Raw genomic sequence first — 16,426 nt, 5'->3', positions numbered from 1 at the left:
TACTGTGACCATGTTCTTGACCATCACAACTATCGTGAAAATGCTCATTACATTCTATGTAACGGCTATTTTGCTACTTTAAAACCATATGAAATAATGGTAAGCAAGAGAAAAAATATTTCAGTTCAACAAACAGCAACTGGCAGGGGACATTGTTCAAAAAAATTAATTCGGTCCACTGACTAAGTTTAAATTGTCAACTAACACAAAATTAACCAAAACAATGAGAATGGAACTGCCCAAACTCATCCACAGTATTTACATACGTGAGAAGAATAACAATAGCATAAAGGCTGAGGGCTTGACTACAGTAACTGACTACAGTGCCAACCACATAACTCAGGTGCAATTTTGCTGTCAAAAAGCTGTGCAGGACCGTACAGAGACAATGGGTCGATATCTGGTAATGTACAGTTCCCAGCACTGACCCTGCAGGATGGAAAGGCTGATATTATGCCATAATTGCTGAATATTATTTTAAAAACTGGCTCAGTAATGAGGACACAAGACCCCTAGCAATTTGTTGTCGGCTCTTGTTTTTGCCTGCATACAGAAGGCTTTTCTCCTCTGGCTAAGTATCCATCTGGTCAGTATACTCTGTATCCTGGTACAGACTCAGAACCTTTTTATTGGGAGTGACATAACCTTCCAACCTGGTTTGGATGCCAGGACCCATTGTGGTCACAGCGGAACAGGCAGCATGGTGACACAGTGGTTCGCACTGTTGCCTTACAAGATGGTGGTTTTGGGTTCAAATCCCGAATAGCCAGATCCTCTCTGGATTTCTGTTCACGTGGGTGTACTCCGGTTTCCTCCCACACCGAAAGTCAGGTCAGGTATACCATTGCCATTGCTCTTGACCAAGACACTGGCCTCAGAAGTATGGACAAAGGACAAATTACCCCATGAGGTTCAATAAAAAGTAAAAAAATGAAATCTTATCAGCCTGCTCTCTGCAGGGATGTAACATGGGGTGGACAAAAGGTTTTATGAACTGTGCCCCAAAATAATAATAATAAAAAGTTTGTCATCCTTTGTACCATTTGCCAAGTTGTTAGGGTTGAGCATGAGGATCTAATTATCCCTTAAGTCTGGGTGACCCAAGCAGCAGGGTCAGTTTTGTACAGCAGTAAACTCACATATACCACTGCAAGGGCTGGCGAGTTCAAGGAAACGCGATTCAGACCTGTCAAAGGCGATCAACATAATTGGAACAATCAGTTGTTCACGCGCCAAGAGAACAGCAGTTCGAGTAAACACGATTACAGCCACAAGTGGATGGATGATTGTGGGGAACTTTAGACAGAAGCCTGGTTTCTATGGTTTCTAGGCTGTTAAGTGAAGCTTTTCTTACATTCCTTTTTTTTCTGCCACCAAACTGCGATCTCACATCTGTGGAAGTCTGGCACTCAGTTAAGCACAAATGTCTGTCATAATCAGTGGTTAGTCGCGATATGCCTGTTTTACGCTTTCATTTTCATTTTGTAGAACAAATTTAGACTTTTATAATAACTTTTATAATAATGCCAAAATCAGAGTAAGAAAAAAAACAACGTTTTTTAAGCGTATAAACACATGATGTCAAAGTGAAAGTAAGCTCTGCACCGTTTACCAGACACAAACAACTACATCAGTCGTGTTCGTGGCTACATGTTAATGGATTTGCTTTCATGGTCTGTATGTCCCAATGTCAAGGGTAAATGCTCAGAGTAAAAATATACTTCTAAAGGGTATTATACATAAGATGACAAGTTATGGCCCCAGAGTTTCGTAAGCCCAGAGTTTCGTTAGCCCAGTGTCGGCAGAATCCCAGCCTCACGTAATTCTCGCAAAAAAAACTTGGAAGCTGTTTTCTCAAAAAACCTAGAAATAGGCGCTCAAAATGAAACTGGACACAACTCCCTCGATTTCGGCAGTAGAGAGTAGAGAGAGAGAGAAATATATTGTTTGAAAGCGTATATTTCTAAAACCGAAAAATACGCTTGGGGGTCAATACGATTTTGTTTTCTTTGAAAAGGTCGGATGTGTGTGCCCCGCAGCACTTCACAGAAAGCATGAAGCGAATGGGATACGGAAAGGAGTGTGCCTGTATTGTAGCTTGAGCTTGGTATTTCTGGTATTATCACAAAGGGATGTGTACAGCAGCTCAATTGTGATACTTTTTTTGAGAGAGACAGAGAGCGAGAGGAGAAAAAGGCAGAGAGAGAGAGAGAGAGAGAGAGAGAGAGAGAGAGAGAGAGAGAGAGAGAGAGAGAGATAAGGGAAAGGGAGACTGTGGCAGCAGCAGGACACTTCATTCCTTGGGGGGAAAAGGCTGGCTTCCACTCCACCTCAAGCCTTATTCACTTAAAATCCTCATTTCAGCAGAGGATCTGTGCACCTGGGTCTACATTTGTATGCTTGGGAGATGCGGACAAATCCAGACTCACTGTGGTCCTGCCACACCCAGTTTATCTGTTCTTAAGACAGAAAATTAAACCTCTGTTTGACTCAAACTCTTTTCCATCTCCACCTCGTTTGTAACTGATCCGAATCACTTTTATTGCTGTAGTTTAACATTTAAACACTGAGTACAGAGATCTGCAGACAGTAACACCTTTATTTGGTGGAACCACGGCCACAGCTTCTATGCACCAAAAACATTTTTTTTTCTTTTAAGTTAAAAAATAATAATTAGAAAATGAACAAAGCAAAATGAGTGGAAAACAATGACATTCACATTTCAAAACAATTAAAAAATATCAAATTAATGGAAGCCTATTTTGCAAATATTTTCACGCTACCTACCAATAAAAAATATATAAATTAAACAAAATGGTAGAGCACATCTTCATGGCACCCGTCTCCTGCACTCATAAGCCTGGTTTGGGCTGACCCACCCGGCCCGCATTTGTGCAGCTCTAACGCAATTCAAAATGGCAGTCTGAACTTACTCCTACTCTAATATGGCAGTTTCAACTGGGGCGGCAATCCCACCTGTTGATCAAACACTGCAGGCCAGGGAATCGCTTTAGGGACGACCATTTCTGGCACAGCTTTCGCTAGTGGCTAGCCAATGTACTGCTTGTTTTTTTAAAATATGTGAGCAGTCGCTCGCCAAATTTGTGCATTTCGCGTGCTAGCTTACAACGGACAAATAAATCCTGATGCTTGTGCTATAGTCATTCCCTCTTGAGAGAAACGATGGCAAAAGGACTTAGGGGAATGGATCAGATTATATGGAGATTCATGCTAAAATCACTGTTATTTAGCACAATTCATGGGCGATATGTGAAAATGACTGCGCTGCCCAGCTAGGCGTGAACACCGTTAGCTACACGTTCTGACTCTGGCGGTTTATACGGGATAATTAGGTCTGGCCCCAATTAGCAAATTAGCACGCCTGTGCTTTCAGGCAAAGCAGCGCTCTTATCCGGGGCTGGCGACAGCACTGCTGGCCTGCGTCAGGCAGTGAGAGGCCTCCAGTGCAACCGATCGATAGCTCCGGTGGGTCAGCGACAACTCGGCGACAGACGGCCCCGATGGCTCCTGGGGGGTAAGACGTAAAAATACTGCCTCTGAACCGGACTGCGTCAGCGAAGGCTAACGTAATAGAAATGAGCTCTCCCGCTCTGGAGAAAGGGACTGCACAGGGGTCTCGTGTGCGTCAGAGTGGCCTGCAGGGGGGGACGGCCTTGTCAGGGTGTGTAAACAGAGCCTGTCCAGCACACAGGAGCTGGGGGGGGAGAGGCGGGGGAAGTGCACGTCTGCCTGCAGCAGAGGGGCAGCAGCGTATCCACAGGCGCTGCAGTGAGAACTGGAGGGAGGGGGGGGGGGGGGGGGGTATGTCCATGCATATCTTCAGTCCGTCTACGTGTCTCACGTCCCTGCCGGGCATGAGGAGGCGGCGTCCGCACGTGTGTGTCTCCATTCTGTGTGTCTCCATTCGGTTATGGCCACGCCCCCCCACCCCCCCCTGCGCGCGCGGGTCAGGCAACACTCGAAAAGATCAGGGCGTGGTCCTCCCCCCGGGGGGAGTTCTGGGGCACACCTGCTGGGACCTCACGGGGAGTGTGGGGTGGGGTGTGGGGCGTGTGCGGGGGGCGACAGAGTCCGAGGGGAGGGGAGGCGTCAGAGGGACGGGGGAGGCAGGGGGAGGGACGGGGAGGTCAGGGAGAGGGACGGGGGCGACAGCTGCCCCAGCGTTCACCCCTGGCTGCCGCAGGAGGAGAGGCTGTCGTACAGGGAGTCGCTGAGGGACTCGGGCGTCTCCAGGGCCTGGGGTCGGCTGGGGGAGATGATGTCGTCCGGCCGCTCCTTCACCAGCTCCAGGCCGCCCTCCTTGCCCACCTCCGAAGCGCTGGGGGTCCGGCCTTTACCCCGCCGGCTCAGCCCCATCTGGGGAGGCAGGGCCAGGCCGGGGGGTTCCACCTCACGGGGGGCCATGGGGACACACGGCTTCAGACTCTGGGGAGAGGGAGAGGGAGAGGACAGCCGAAGGAAGGAGGGAGAGGGGGAGGGAGAGGGAGGAGGGAGAAAGGATACAGTGAGGCTCTCACGGCCATTAAAGCACAAACACAACGAATCATTCGGTTTAGTCTCAGACACACAAGTTAGTGCGTCCCTCCAGGATGAGAATCGAGCTGGTTCGTAACACTGCCGGACACAGCAGGTGGGTGCCTTGGTCTTCTCTCTGCACAGCCCTTTGAAAAGGCTCCGCGCTCTGGATAGCACAGTGGCAGACACGTCCGGGGTCTTTGCTCAAAGTACCTTCGGGTACGCTTTGATCACACAGCTGCCAAGATAAATGACTCATGAAAAGGAGATTAGACGGGGAGAACCGAATGACAACCCCCTTTCATTTCTGAGAAACTTCTGAGTTCTTTATAGTTTTCTAGTTTGTTTCCCCTCTCCTTCCATTCCCCCGGCCTCCTCTGGGCCACGGACGGAGTAGGTTTCCGAGGGACAGCGATTACCCGAGGTCTTCTGAACCGACTCTAACCGCGGCCGTGCCAGGGCCGTCTGGGGCCTCCATGCGAGGGACACAGTAGCCCACGACACTGCCCAGGGACAGGAGGGAGGGAGGGGTTTGAGTGGCAAAGCGACGGTGTTATCTCCCGATGTCGCCTCGTTTGGGCAAGGCGTCCTCGTCATCTCAGCACCCTCCAGCACAGCAGCTGCGTGGCTGAGCTTCGGCACAGACTCCAGTCCGTACGGCTCAACTTCTGGGCAGGAGACATCCCCCTTTCTACCCCGAGCGCACAGTACTGGGACTGGATGCACCCGATCCGACCGCATGAATATTCAAGCCAACGTGCACTGCAGAAATGTCAGGGAAATGAAGAAAAATGGAAAGTGATGTTTCGTTTATTGAACGGGGAAACGTGATGCTGACTGAGCCATCTAGCTAGCCACTGGATATTTATTTCATTCTGTCAATGAGAGCCACTCAACAAATGTGTTAGAAAAGACTATTTTCCTTCCGGGCTTTTTCCAGCTACTTGACCGGCGGTGGAAAAAAAATGTGGATTGCGGTGTCCGTTTATAGGTGCATCAAATTTATATTCCAATTCTAAGTGCCTAGCCGGCTGCGATTCCTTAATCCAACGGTCAGCTATTTTTCAGACCAGCAATTTCCCTCCGTGAATAAAGGCGGCTCTACCCAGCCGAGGGGCTATTTTTCTATAGCTGGCTGTTAGCAAAGCTCGAGGGCTGCACGGGAGGCTAGACAAAAACTGAACCAAACAGTAAGATTATGCACTCATTTCCGCTTCTGGGAAGAACTGCACCGCTGGTAGAAAATCAGGTAGAGAAAGAACAGGTCATTTTGCCACACCACGTCAACATAGCGAGGAAGAACTAGGCTATTCGTTTACATTAAACAAACGTAAGTCTCCAGCTGCTAGACAATCTACATGGTACCATTACTGTACTGTAATATGACACTCTCAAGAGTAATAATCTACATGGTACCATTACTGTACTGTAATATGACACTCTCAAGAGTAATAATCTACATGGTACCATTACTGTACTGTAATATGACACTCTCAAGAGTAATAATCTACAACAACAAAAAACTGAAGAGGGTAGAGAAAGGGTTAAAAGTAAAAGGCTAGTCTGGGCAACGCTTCCAAATGCTTTTAAAAAGCTGTGCAATTACAGAGCATTTCAAGGCCGACTGAAAATAAGGGTCCATTTGAGGTGGTGAGAGTCAGAGTCCATTTCCTCCTATTTGGGTCAATCCGAGCCACTCTGAGCCATTTCTCTCCTGTCGCCTCCGCGGTCATGTTAAGCACCTGCATTCTCTCAGTGCAGGGCCGCAGACTAACGGCCTGATGCACTGAGCAGCTAAGAGCGTGTGATTTCCCCCGGTAACTCCCCTCCTGTCCCCCTCGGGGCAGGCCAGCACACCACCCACACCACCCACACCACCCACCCTACAGCCCCTACGCTGATCAGTTTTCCTGCTGGAGATTCTGGCCTCCTCCTTAATCCATGGTGAAATCAGAACCTTTTCTTGCTGGTATTAATCAGCGACCGGCCCTGTTAATCAGTTCCACGACCTCTGGAGGAGCACAGGCACAGGCAATCTCTCCTCCAAATGTCAGCTGTTGCTTTTTGTCACACTGCAGTTCACAAGCTGGGCTCGCACAGATGCGCGATGTGCAGCTTAGCAGGCGACTTAAGCTGCCCTTAGTAAGTAAATTCTCCACAGCTGTTCATCGCTCCACATAAGATCGTATGCCAAATAATTGTAATGTAATGCAACAGCCCAGAGGACAGGGGACACTCACCTGCCTGAAAGGACTGCCCTGTGCTGCCGGCTCCACCTCTCCTTTGACCCCCAGGTACATCTCAGCAGGACCCGTGGACGCCTTCAAGTTGGGGAAGGTCCAGTTCTTGGAGGGCGGAGAGCGCATGTGTGCGCCGTAGGCATCTACGTCTGTGGGACAGGCAGGGAGAGTAGCATCCAAAAGCGGTTATATTACACACCGTTCAAAAATATTACAACTTATTTAATATTATATGTTTTTGACAGTGAAATGTGTCGATACACTTGAATGTTAAACGCACATATTAAATTAACTACTGCAGGAACATTTTCTCTCTTACTTTTAAAAGTCACAGCATGGAAAAGGCCAAATAACTATTTTCCAAGTAATTACTTGTACTCAGAGTACTTTTTAAATGATCTATCATTTACTTGAATAATGTTTTTAACACCAGTAGTTTTACCAGTAGTTTACTTGAGTGGGACATTTCAGTCCTCTTTCCACCCCTGCAGGTGAAATGACTGATGAAAAATACGAGGATGTGAATATGAAAGATTTATTCTTCATTACATGCAGATCTCATATAACGCAGCCTTAAGAGGGAAAATCACCCTGTGCTCCAGAGGACAGGTATAAAGCCTAGCTTGTAGCACATTCAGCCTTTTTCCTAGTCCTGGTCACTTTTACATTACCGTACATTACCTTACATTTATCCAAAGCGACGTACAGTTGATTAGACTAAGCAGGAGACAATTCTCCCCTGGAGCAATGCAGGGTTAAGGGCCTTGCTCAAGGGCTACACCGTTGGACCGAATCACCAACCTCGCGGGTCCCAGTCCTGTACCTTAACCACTACCCTACAGGCCGCACCCTAGCGGTGGACTTGCCCTGGCAGTGGACGGTGTGTGAGTTTACCTTCGTGGATGGTGCTGGACAGCAGCCCCCGGCCCTCCAGGGAGGCAGCGTACAGGGCTGACGGGTTCACCTCCTCCAGGGAGGACAGCTCCCTCTCCAGCGTGCGGGCCTTGCGTGGAACCTTCGTCACCGGCCCCGGTTTCCCGTGGGACGCAGATTCCTGCTCCCCCTGTGGCCTTGCCTTGGGGATACTTTTGCCCGCTGCACCGATGACATAGTCCGGCAGTGGGAAGGTGCCTATGCCACTGTCAAGGGTGCGCATGGAGGCACCTGAACCTTAATAATTGATGGCGGGGGGGTAAAAAAAAGAATATTAGCCAAGACAGGCCCCATTCCATTACATTAATGGCATTTGGCAGATGCTCTTATCCAGAGTGATGTACAGTTGACTAGACTAAGCAGGAGACAATCCTCCCCTGGAGTAATGCAGGGGTAAGGGCATTCCTCAAGGGCCCAATGGCTGTGCGGACCTTATTGTGGTGACACCAGGGATCGAACCACCGACCTTGTGGGTCCCAGTCATGTACCTTAACCACTGCGTTACAGGCCGCCCTACAATTCCTTCCACAATTATGATTGAAGCTTATGCAAAATCATTTTAAAGTGTATCGAAAAATAATGAATACCCCCTCCCTCACATGCAGACTGAGCATTTATTATAGAACAAAATTAGGTCCGCACAGTCATAATCCCTGGGTCCAACTTGCTGGCAGTTCAAAAACGCTTTATGATTGAAAACCTTCAGGGATTGGATAAATCTTTTCATCTATGTCTGAACAGCAAAGTATGCTGATGACCGCACTGTTTCCTCACCTGCAAAGTGCTGTGAGCCCATGGACTCGGCCAACCTCTCATCTGAAGCAATGTCCTCTTTGCCGACCAGGTCCGAACCCTGAGGAACAATATATATGAGAATGGCAAAACCAAACAGTATACAGATGCCCGATAGCCTTTCATATAGCCGATTATATAAATAAAGACGTGTCAAACAGCCCTGACTGGCTAACAATGCTGCAAGATGGCCCCAGACACAAGCCAACAACATATAAGTATACTAGCAAAACAGCAAACAGTACGATGTCCCTGTTTAAATTAAAATGGTGAAGGTTACAATAAAGGACCTGTCTCGCTTATATCAATCTATATCTGCATTTAACACAAGGTTTAGTTGCGACATGGCTAACATGTGAAATGTTATCAGTACCGGTACATATCAGATAGGCTAGGAGGCAGTGTTTGCTGGATAACTGTTCTAGTGCAATTGGTGGACCCCACAGTTTGGGATCATATCTGGTATGTCATGAGTGGGCATCCCAAATTGCAGAGAAAAGGGGGAAACACAAAGAAAATTTCAGATTTCAGCAACCTGAAGTTTATACGTTTTCCTTGAGCCACATATTCAGTTAAAGTTAGCATATTACCCCAAATTAGCATATGCCTAGTTCTGATCAATATATCATAAAAATAACATTTTCCCATTTCCATAAGCTAAATAAGTCACGCAAAACGACACAATTGTACAGCTGAACATAGCATTCAGAATTCCGAGCACCTTTCCCATCTCTTCCCGGCTGCGGGCGTGGCTGATGCCGTTCCTTTGATAGCTGATGACAGGCCGGGACTTTTTGGAGTCGAAGGAGAGGCGTCGGTGTGCCAGACCAAAGCTGGCTGGGTCCCTCTCATCCACCCTGGTTACACAACAACAGCAACAGCAGAGCCGAGTGAGTACTTAAACTGAAGTGCATGGTCTAACCATGTTCCTGAAAATGACTCATGCAACAGACAGAAAGTCAAAGTGGGGTGCTCAAAACAACAATGCTACTCATGAAGGTACTGCATTAAGTGATTGCTCAGTTTGTCATGAGTCAAAAGTAGTGAGAGCGCATGTTAAATTTTATCCACTTGTAACAGAGTTCTCACCTTTAACAAATTTAAGCAGTTACATAAAATAGTTTAAAAAAAATTTACTTCCACAACTTAATGCATTCAGCTAGACCAGTTTCCCCTCCCAAAAAAGGCAGGACAGTAATAAACAAATCGACTTTTCACGTCATTAAAAATTAAATCATTCTGTACAAACCACTTAAACTTAATATTCCAACCACTGAAGGTAGTAAGATGTTGCAGATAGCCAACAGTGGGAATCGGTGGCGGTGGACGGTGTCGCACCACACTCACCGGTTCAGCAGCTGCTGCATGAAGTTGTCAGAGGCCACACCCCGGTACATGACAGACAGCTGGCCCTGGGCCTGGTCCATCACCACCTCACAGCTGTGGCCCCTGCCGGGCCGGTCCAGGGCCACCCCGTTGACATAGGCCCGCTCCTCCTCCAAGGCCTTGCGCAGGTCCTCCGCCTTCTCCATCAGCTTGGAGATGTTGAGGCTCTCCACCTCCAGCTTCTTCTTGGTGGCGGCCTTGGGGTCCTTGGCCGCAGACGACATGTTGAGCTTGAGCTTGGACTCCGGTTTGCGGCTGAGTGCCGGCAGCTTGCTCTTCCGCAGGCCGAACCAGCTGGCGATGCCGTTGGAGGCCTTCTGCTTGACCTCGGCCGCCTGGCCCCGGTCCTGCTCCTGTAGCTTCAGCAAGTTCTCCTCGATGCCCTTCATCACCTTCTGCTCGATGGCAGACTGGGGGCAAGGCGGGTACGGCTTCTTCTCCTCGCCGGCCTCGGGGGGCCTCGGCGGAGGGGGCGGGAGGTTTTCCCCGTAGTTCTTCTTCTTGCCGGCCGTCAGCTTGCCCTTGTCCTCCGCCCGGGGGGAGGGCTTCTGAGCGGAGGAGGCGCGTTCATCCTGGAGGGGTTTGGGCCCACGGGCGCCAGATGGAGCCTGGCCGGGTTTGGAGGGGGATTTGGACGGGACCTTCGTGGGACTGCTCTGAGGGCTGGGGGCCGTTTTGCTGTTGGAAGGGAGGTTCTGAGCTGTGGTGCATTTTATGTAATTGCGCAATACTTGAGGGGGGTCAGGGGTGGTGGATGGCAAGCCTATCTTGTACTTTGTGCCCTCTGCCTTTGCTACATATACTCTTGGGGGAAAAGCCTCTGCCTGCTCTGCCTTAGGAACAGTGGAGCCACTGGTGGAGGATTTGGCTCCTGGTTCATAAGGTGCGCAGGGTCCTGGGAACTTTACCGCATAGCTACCAAGGTTGGCTTTGGGGTAAGGCTTCCCATCCAGGGAGTCTGTGTATTTTGAGTGCCGGTGTTCACCACGGTCACCTTGCCTTTCTGCAGTTTTGCTTTTCTCACTGCTGCTTGATGTGACTTTACTCACGCACTGCATGTCCTTCCTGTCCACTGGCATTGGGCCAACGGGCAAATCCTCAGAGCTCTTAAGCTTGCCGAGAGCGGCCAGGCGCTCCTTGAAAGGGTGGTGACTGGACTCGCCTGGGGACTTCCCTGCGGTTGGCTTTTTGGGAACAGAGGGTGGATCGCTCCTCTTGATGATGGCTTGAGATTGGACAGGCTCGGAGCCCTGCTGGGTGGTGTCAGGGGCACCCCTATCATGCTGTTTGTCCCTCATGCTGGAGTAATTGGGGTTACTCTGCGCTTTGAGGGAGGCTGAGGAGGAGGGCAAGCTATGATGGAGCTTGTACCAAACGGCACTCTCTTGATCCTGCGCACAAGGCGGGTCGGCTGTGGGAGGCGACAGACTATCAAGGCTCTTTTCCTCCAACAAGCTGGTGTGCCTGTCTATGGGATCCTCGCTCTCAGGGTAGGGCAGAAAGTGGGGCCCTTTCAGCGGATCAAGGAACTGGGGTGGTGCCCCCTCCATGGGGCAGGAGGTGGAGAGGTCAGAGACGTTCTCATAATGCGGCACCTTCTGCAGGCCCCTCTGCGCTTGAGACGAGGGGGTGAGTTTCGCGCCGCGGCTGGACTTGGGTGCGGAGTGGCAGCTGTAGGAAACCTCCCGGGCGATGGGCGAGCCGGCGTCCTCAGGCTTCGGCGGGGAGGTAGGTGCGGAGTGCGTCGCCGGGTAGGGGTCGGCTTTGGAGGACGGGGGCTGCCTGTCCCTCTCGGTGGTGGTGGCCTTGCGGGCCAGGACGGGGGAGTGATAGACCTCATAGTTGTTGTTGCGGCAGGGAATCTTGGAACTGCGGGTGAGCTGGGGGCTGAGACGGAGGGGGTTGGTGGCCTGCGCCCGCTCTCCTATGGACGGTATCTTCAGGAACTTGAGCAGCCGGGAAGGGGAGGAGATGGGGGAGGCCTTCATCTCGTCGATGCACGACGGCGAAGTGGGGCTGAGTTTGGATTTGCCAGCAGTGGAAGGCTCCGTCTCCGTCGCGTTCTTCTCGACCGCCTTCCCGGAGACTGGCGTCTCGTTGGAGGGGAAGCAAAGGCCATTGCATACCTGGTCCTCGCCATCTTGCCCAGAGTACACGACCTGGGAGCTCCCCGTCACAGGAGCGCGAGAGGTAGCGGTGAACGAGCCATCTTCCACGTTGGTTGCTTCAGCAGCCTCTTCCAGGTGCTCGGCAGGGCTCAAGCTCTGGTCGGCCACGGTGCCCGTGTACTTTGTGCTCAGAGGAAGGTCTGTGACATCAGAGCGCTTGTCTTCCTGGGGGCTTATGCTCTTAGGCTCCTCCAGAGTTGGGGACCCAGCGAGGGGGGGGCCCAGGTTAGCGTGTGCGCAGGGTTGAGTGACGGCACCCGCGGGCTTACGGTCTTTGTGCTCCTCGGGCGCGGTGCGTACGCAGGGCCGGTCCGCGGGCGTGGTCCAGTCCGCCGGCGCGGTCCAGTCCGCGGCGTGCCGGGCGGGCTCCCGGCCGCACTTCAGTACGCTCTCCAGGCTCTTGCGCGTCAGCGGCAGGCAGGACGGGCAGCCCTCGCGCTCCAGCCCCGGGGCCTCGCGCAGCGGCGCCCCCTCCCCGTTCACGTGTTCGTGGAGGTCCGAATCCGAGCAGGAGTGCCGGCAGCGCGGCGGCGGCGGCGGCGGGGGGGAGGCGGAGCTGCGGGCCAGGGGGACCTCCTCCGGGACCAGAACCGGGCCCAGGTCCGGGTACGAGGGGAGGCCCGTGGACGGGGGGAATTTCAGGGGGTCGGACTCCTCCAGCTTACGGAGCACCTCCAGGATGTGTGCTTTCTTCTTAAAGAAGGGGGACAGGGCCTCCATGGAGGACGGTGGAGCCGGGGTGCCCGTTGTGCCGTTCCGGGTGCGATCCCCGCCGCTCTGTACAAAGAAACATATTCAACTGTCGAATGGCAACTTCGCGTTTACTTAAATAAGGCAAGAAAGTCGACTATGGCCCAAGACGGAACTTTGATCAAGTGCCCCAAATCAATTCTTGAATTCTATTCCATTATACAAACGAATAATTAATTGAGTTTGTCCTATATGACGTAAATGTTAAAGTTTTCCCGCAAGTTTAGCATCGCCTCAAAGGAAGAAACACTTTTAAAATCGTATCTACTGTACATAAAACAGGATTCATTATGTATTCTTGCAAATCCAGCGGAAATCGCAGGCCTCCAAATGTGTGAACATTTTTAGAAACAGATGAAAAAGAGTAGATAAACAAACAAGTTTCTCAAACAGATAAAATCGGTAATTTGATAGTGACCAGTAGAAGAATGTCAAGTGGAATATATATTAGGCAGACCTGTACACCTGCTTGTTAATGCAAATATTTAATTAGCCAAATGTGGCAACAACTAAATGCGTAAAAGCATGCCGACGTGGTCAAGAGGTTCAGCTGATTTTCAGACCAAATGTCAGAATGGGGAAGAAATGTGACTTTGACCATAGAATGATTGTTTGTGCCAGACTGACAGGAAGGTGGCAGTAACACAAATAACCACGCATTACAACAGTGGTGTACAGAAGAGCATCTTTGAACACACAGTGCATCAAACTAATGAACTCTATGTGGATAGGCTACAGCATGAGAATAAAAATTAAAATACTTGCTGAGTGACATGCCACAAATGCTTTAACATACACTGATTTACAGGGCAGGATATTTGGTAACGCTGTTAAATACTTGGTACACTGCAATATTTTGAAATTACAAAAATAAAAAAAAGATTTGCTTTCGTATTTCTTTTTTTTTTCTTCCCAGGGAAGCAAAAGACAGGGCAGTGCTACTCTGGCAGCACACTGCCATTTGCTAATGTGAGAGTGAAGTTGCCAATACGCTAATGTGAGAGTGAAGTTGCCAATACGCAGCGCTGAACAGGTCAGAACTGAGTCAGGGAGGGGGCGAGCAGCAGGGGTGAGTACAACCTCTTGACAGGAGGAGGATTTAATGAATCAGAGAGGAGCCGAGCGGGGCTGGAGTTTCGCACGACCAGTCAACCCCGAGGAGACGCTTTATCTTTAATTAAAGAAGCAATTAATTCTGTAATCTGTAAGAAAAAGGCTTTTTATGCCCTCCCAGCCCACTCTTCAGTCTCCCGGAGAACAGCGAGGGTGTTAAATAGAAGTGGTCGCCTGGCTTGTGGCGCGGGGGAGCGCGGTTGTTATATTAAGCGCGGTGAGTCAATAGCCACTCGTTTGACTTCTCTGGCGTTTCCCGCCCCCTGGCGTACCCAAAGTCCAGCGGGTGTCGATTAATTTAATTCACAGTGTACCCAGAGACAGACGTCTTCTAATAACTCCTGCCATAGAAGCTGAGGCTTGGACAGTGGTGCAAGTTCTGCTCTTTTGGCTCTGTACTCCAGCACACTGGGGTTTTTTTAAATGATGATTATGAGGTTAAAGTGCAGGCTGTTACCTTTAACTTGAAGGTATTTACATCCATATTGTGTGATCCGTGTAGGAATTACATCCCTTTTTATTCGTAGTCCCCTTTTAGTGGACTAATCGTAATTGGATAGTTGGCTTCTAAGATGTTTGATTGGTCAGGTGTATTCAATCACATCCTTGGTGCAGGTATAAGAAAACTTTGAGTATTTAGTCTTGGTTCTAGGCTTTTGATTTCCCTTTGGATGGCTTATTGGCATTTGTCAACATGAGGACCAGAGTTAAAAATGGATGAACCTCTAATTCCCACACAGATGACTCGATATGGACATAAATACCCTCGGATTAAAGGGGACAGGGAAAGTGCTCCCTGTCACCTTTAATCTGAGGGTATTTGTGTCTCATCTCATATTCATCATTTCATTTTAAATACAATGTGCAGGAGTACAGAGCCAGAAGAACAAAAATTGTACCGTAGTCCAAACACATGAGTACCTACATCCACCCCTCAGACTGGATGGTCAGGGCTGTATTCTGCCGGAATTCACAAAAGGGCTCTGGGTTGACATTTAAAACACTCCAGGGAAGAAGCCAACGTCAGTGGCAATTTAAGGAGGAGCGGGAGATGCAGAAGGATCGAATATTTGGGCTTTCTCAGAGGAAATGTGCTTCACTGGAGAGCAGGGGGATAACAACAGCACCTTTAAGAGTGCAGAATTACAGAGAGGGAGCTGGAGGGGAGAGAGACAAAAATACATAATTAACCCAGCACCTCTACAGCCCAGCTCTCACTCAAACCAACCGACAGCCAAAATGACTGCCTTCTCCCCTACTCTCACCTCAGTGTTTTTCAGCAAGGGACTGCAGAGCCACTCCAGAGCCTCGATAATGAGGTCTGGCAATTTAAAGAGAAGGCATAAAGTAACCCGAAGAGGTGCTTAGCAGGGCTGTTGAAAATTTGAATTTTGTGCAGTTGTGAAGTGCATTAACGTGAGTCCCCTCTTTGTCCCTGAGTCGTGAGCTGCAGACAGGACAGAGGACTGTGACTGGGTTTTGGTTTGGTGGGACACTGGGAGGTATCAGGGCACGCATTCGTTGGGAATTTTGGTGACACTGATCACTGCGCAGTGTAAAACCGTGTTTGGTTTAGGGGTTTTATTTTTTTTATTTTTTATTTCAAATGTAAAACGGAAGGGCTGATGTTAGCTTGGAGACGATCCTCACCTTGGCTTGCCCGTCGCTCTGCACTGCTGCTGGCTTATCTTGGCCAATGGGGGGAGGCCCTGCACTGTGCTCTGGGAAGGACACCAACGGCATCTGGAATAAGAATGAAAACACCTGGGGCTTGAGCACCAGTCTGAGCATCTGAGCCACCGGCACATCTGAGAGACCCACTAGAAAGTACTGCTGAATTAGGGAAAAGGAACATGCTACATTATTTCAATAGCAAGTTCTGCGGTGCTCTTGTTTATACGTGGGACCCTGCCATGCAATAACTCTCTCTCTCTCTCTCTCGCTCTCCCTCCCCCTCTCTCAATTTTCTTTATTGGCATGACATATTCTGAAACCGTTTTGAACATACATATTGCTGTTAACAGAAGACAATGATAACGATCACCATGAAATGTATTGCATAATGAATTTAGTAATCTCTGTTCCTTTAGCGTGTGCACAGGTACACACACACACACACACACACACACACACACACACACACACATACACACACATACACACACATACACATACATACACATACATACACATACACACACATACACACACACACACACACACATACACACATACACACATACACACATACACACATACACACACTCTATTCGGAGCGCAAAAAGAGCCACGCAAAAATAAAGCAACATCCACACATCCAAAAAGGCCTCCCTCCACAAATCACACCCTCCCAGCAAGCCTGGTCTCCATTACCCCCGCCCGGGCTCACAGTAATTAAATTGCATCGGAGGGGAGGACCGCGTCTCATTTCCTCATACATATATTCACAGCGAGGATGAGCTGCTGTGGAGGCCCAGCGGGGTGATGGAGGGGATTGCGCACCTTTCT

General features: G+C 49.7%; 1 protein-coding gene across 5 annotated transcripts in view; it reads right to left on the bottom strand.

The window, feature by feature from the left end:
* Positions 1 to 2,581: 2,581 nt before the first annotated feature.
* Positions 2,582 to 16,426, bottom strand: part of LOC133109889 (nck-associated protein 5-like) — a 73,163-nt gene continuing 59,318 nt past the window's right edge. For all 5 annotated transcript variants that reach the window (XM_061219624.1, XM_061219622.1, XM_061219626.1 and 2 more), the window contains exons 8-14: positions 15,569 to 15,661; positions 9,849 to 12,832; positions 9,223 to 9,358; positions 8,484 to 8,562; positions 7,671 to 7,946; positions 6,777 to 6,925; positions 2,582 to 4,446 (exon numbers count right to left, since the gene is read on the bottom strand). In XM_061219624.1, the coding sequence (XP_061075608.1) occupies positions 4,186 to 4,446; positions 6,777 to 6,925; positions 7,671 to 7,946; positions 8,484 to 8,562; positions 9,223 to 9,358; positions 9,849 to 12,832; positions 15,569 to 15,661 (3,978 nt within the window). In that variant the 3' untranslated portion in view covers positions 2,582 to 4,185. The remainder of the gene's footprint in view (positions 4,447 to 6,776; positions 6,926 to 7,670; positions 7,947 to 8,483; positions 8,563 to 9,222; positions 9,359 to 9,848; positions 12,833 to 15,568; positions 15,662 to 16,426) is intronic.

The sequence above is a fragment of the Conger conger genome, chromosome 14, assembly GCF_963514075.1.
Source record: "Conger conger chromosome 14, fConCon1.1, whole genome shotgun sequence".
NCBI lineage: Eukaryota > Metazoa > Chordata > Actinopteri > Anguilliformes > Congridae > Conger > Conger conger.
The sequence above is the reverse complement of the archived record's forward strand: the minus strand, read 5'-3'. Positions and strand labels throughout refer to the sequence as shown.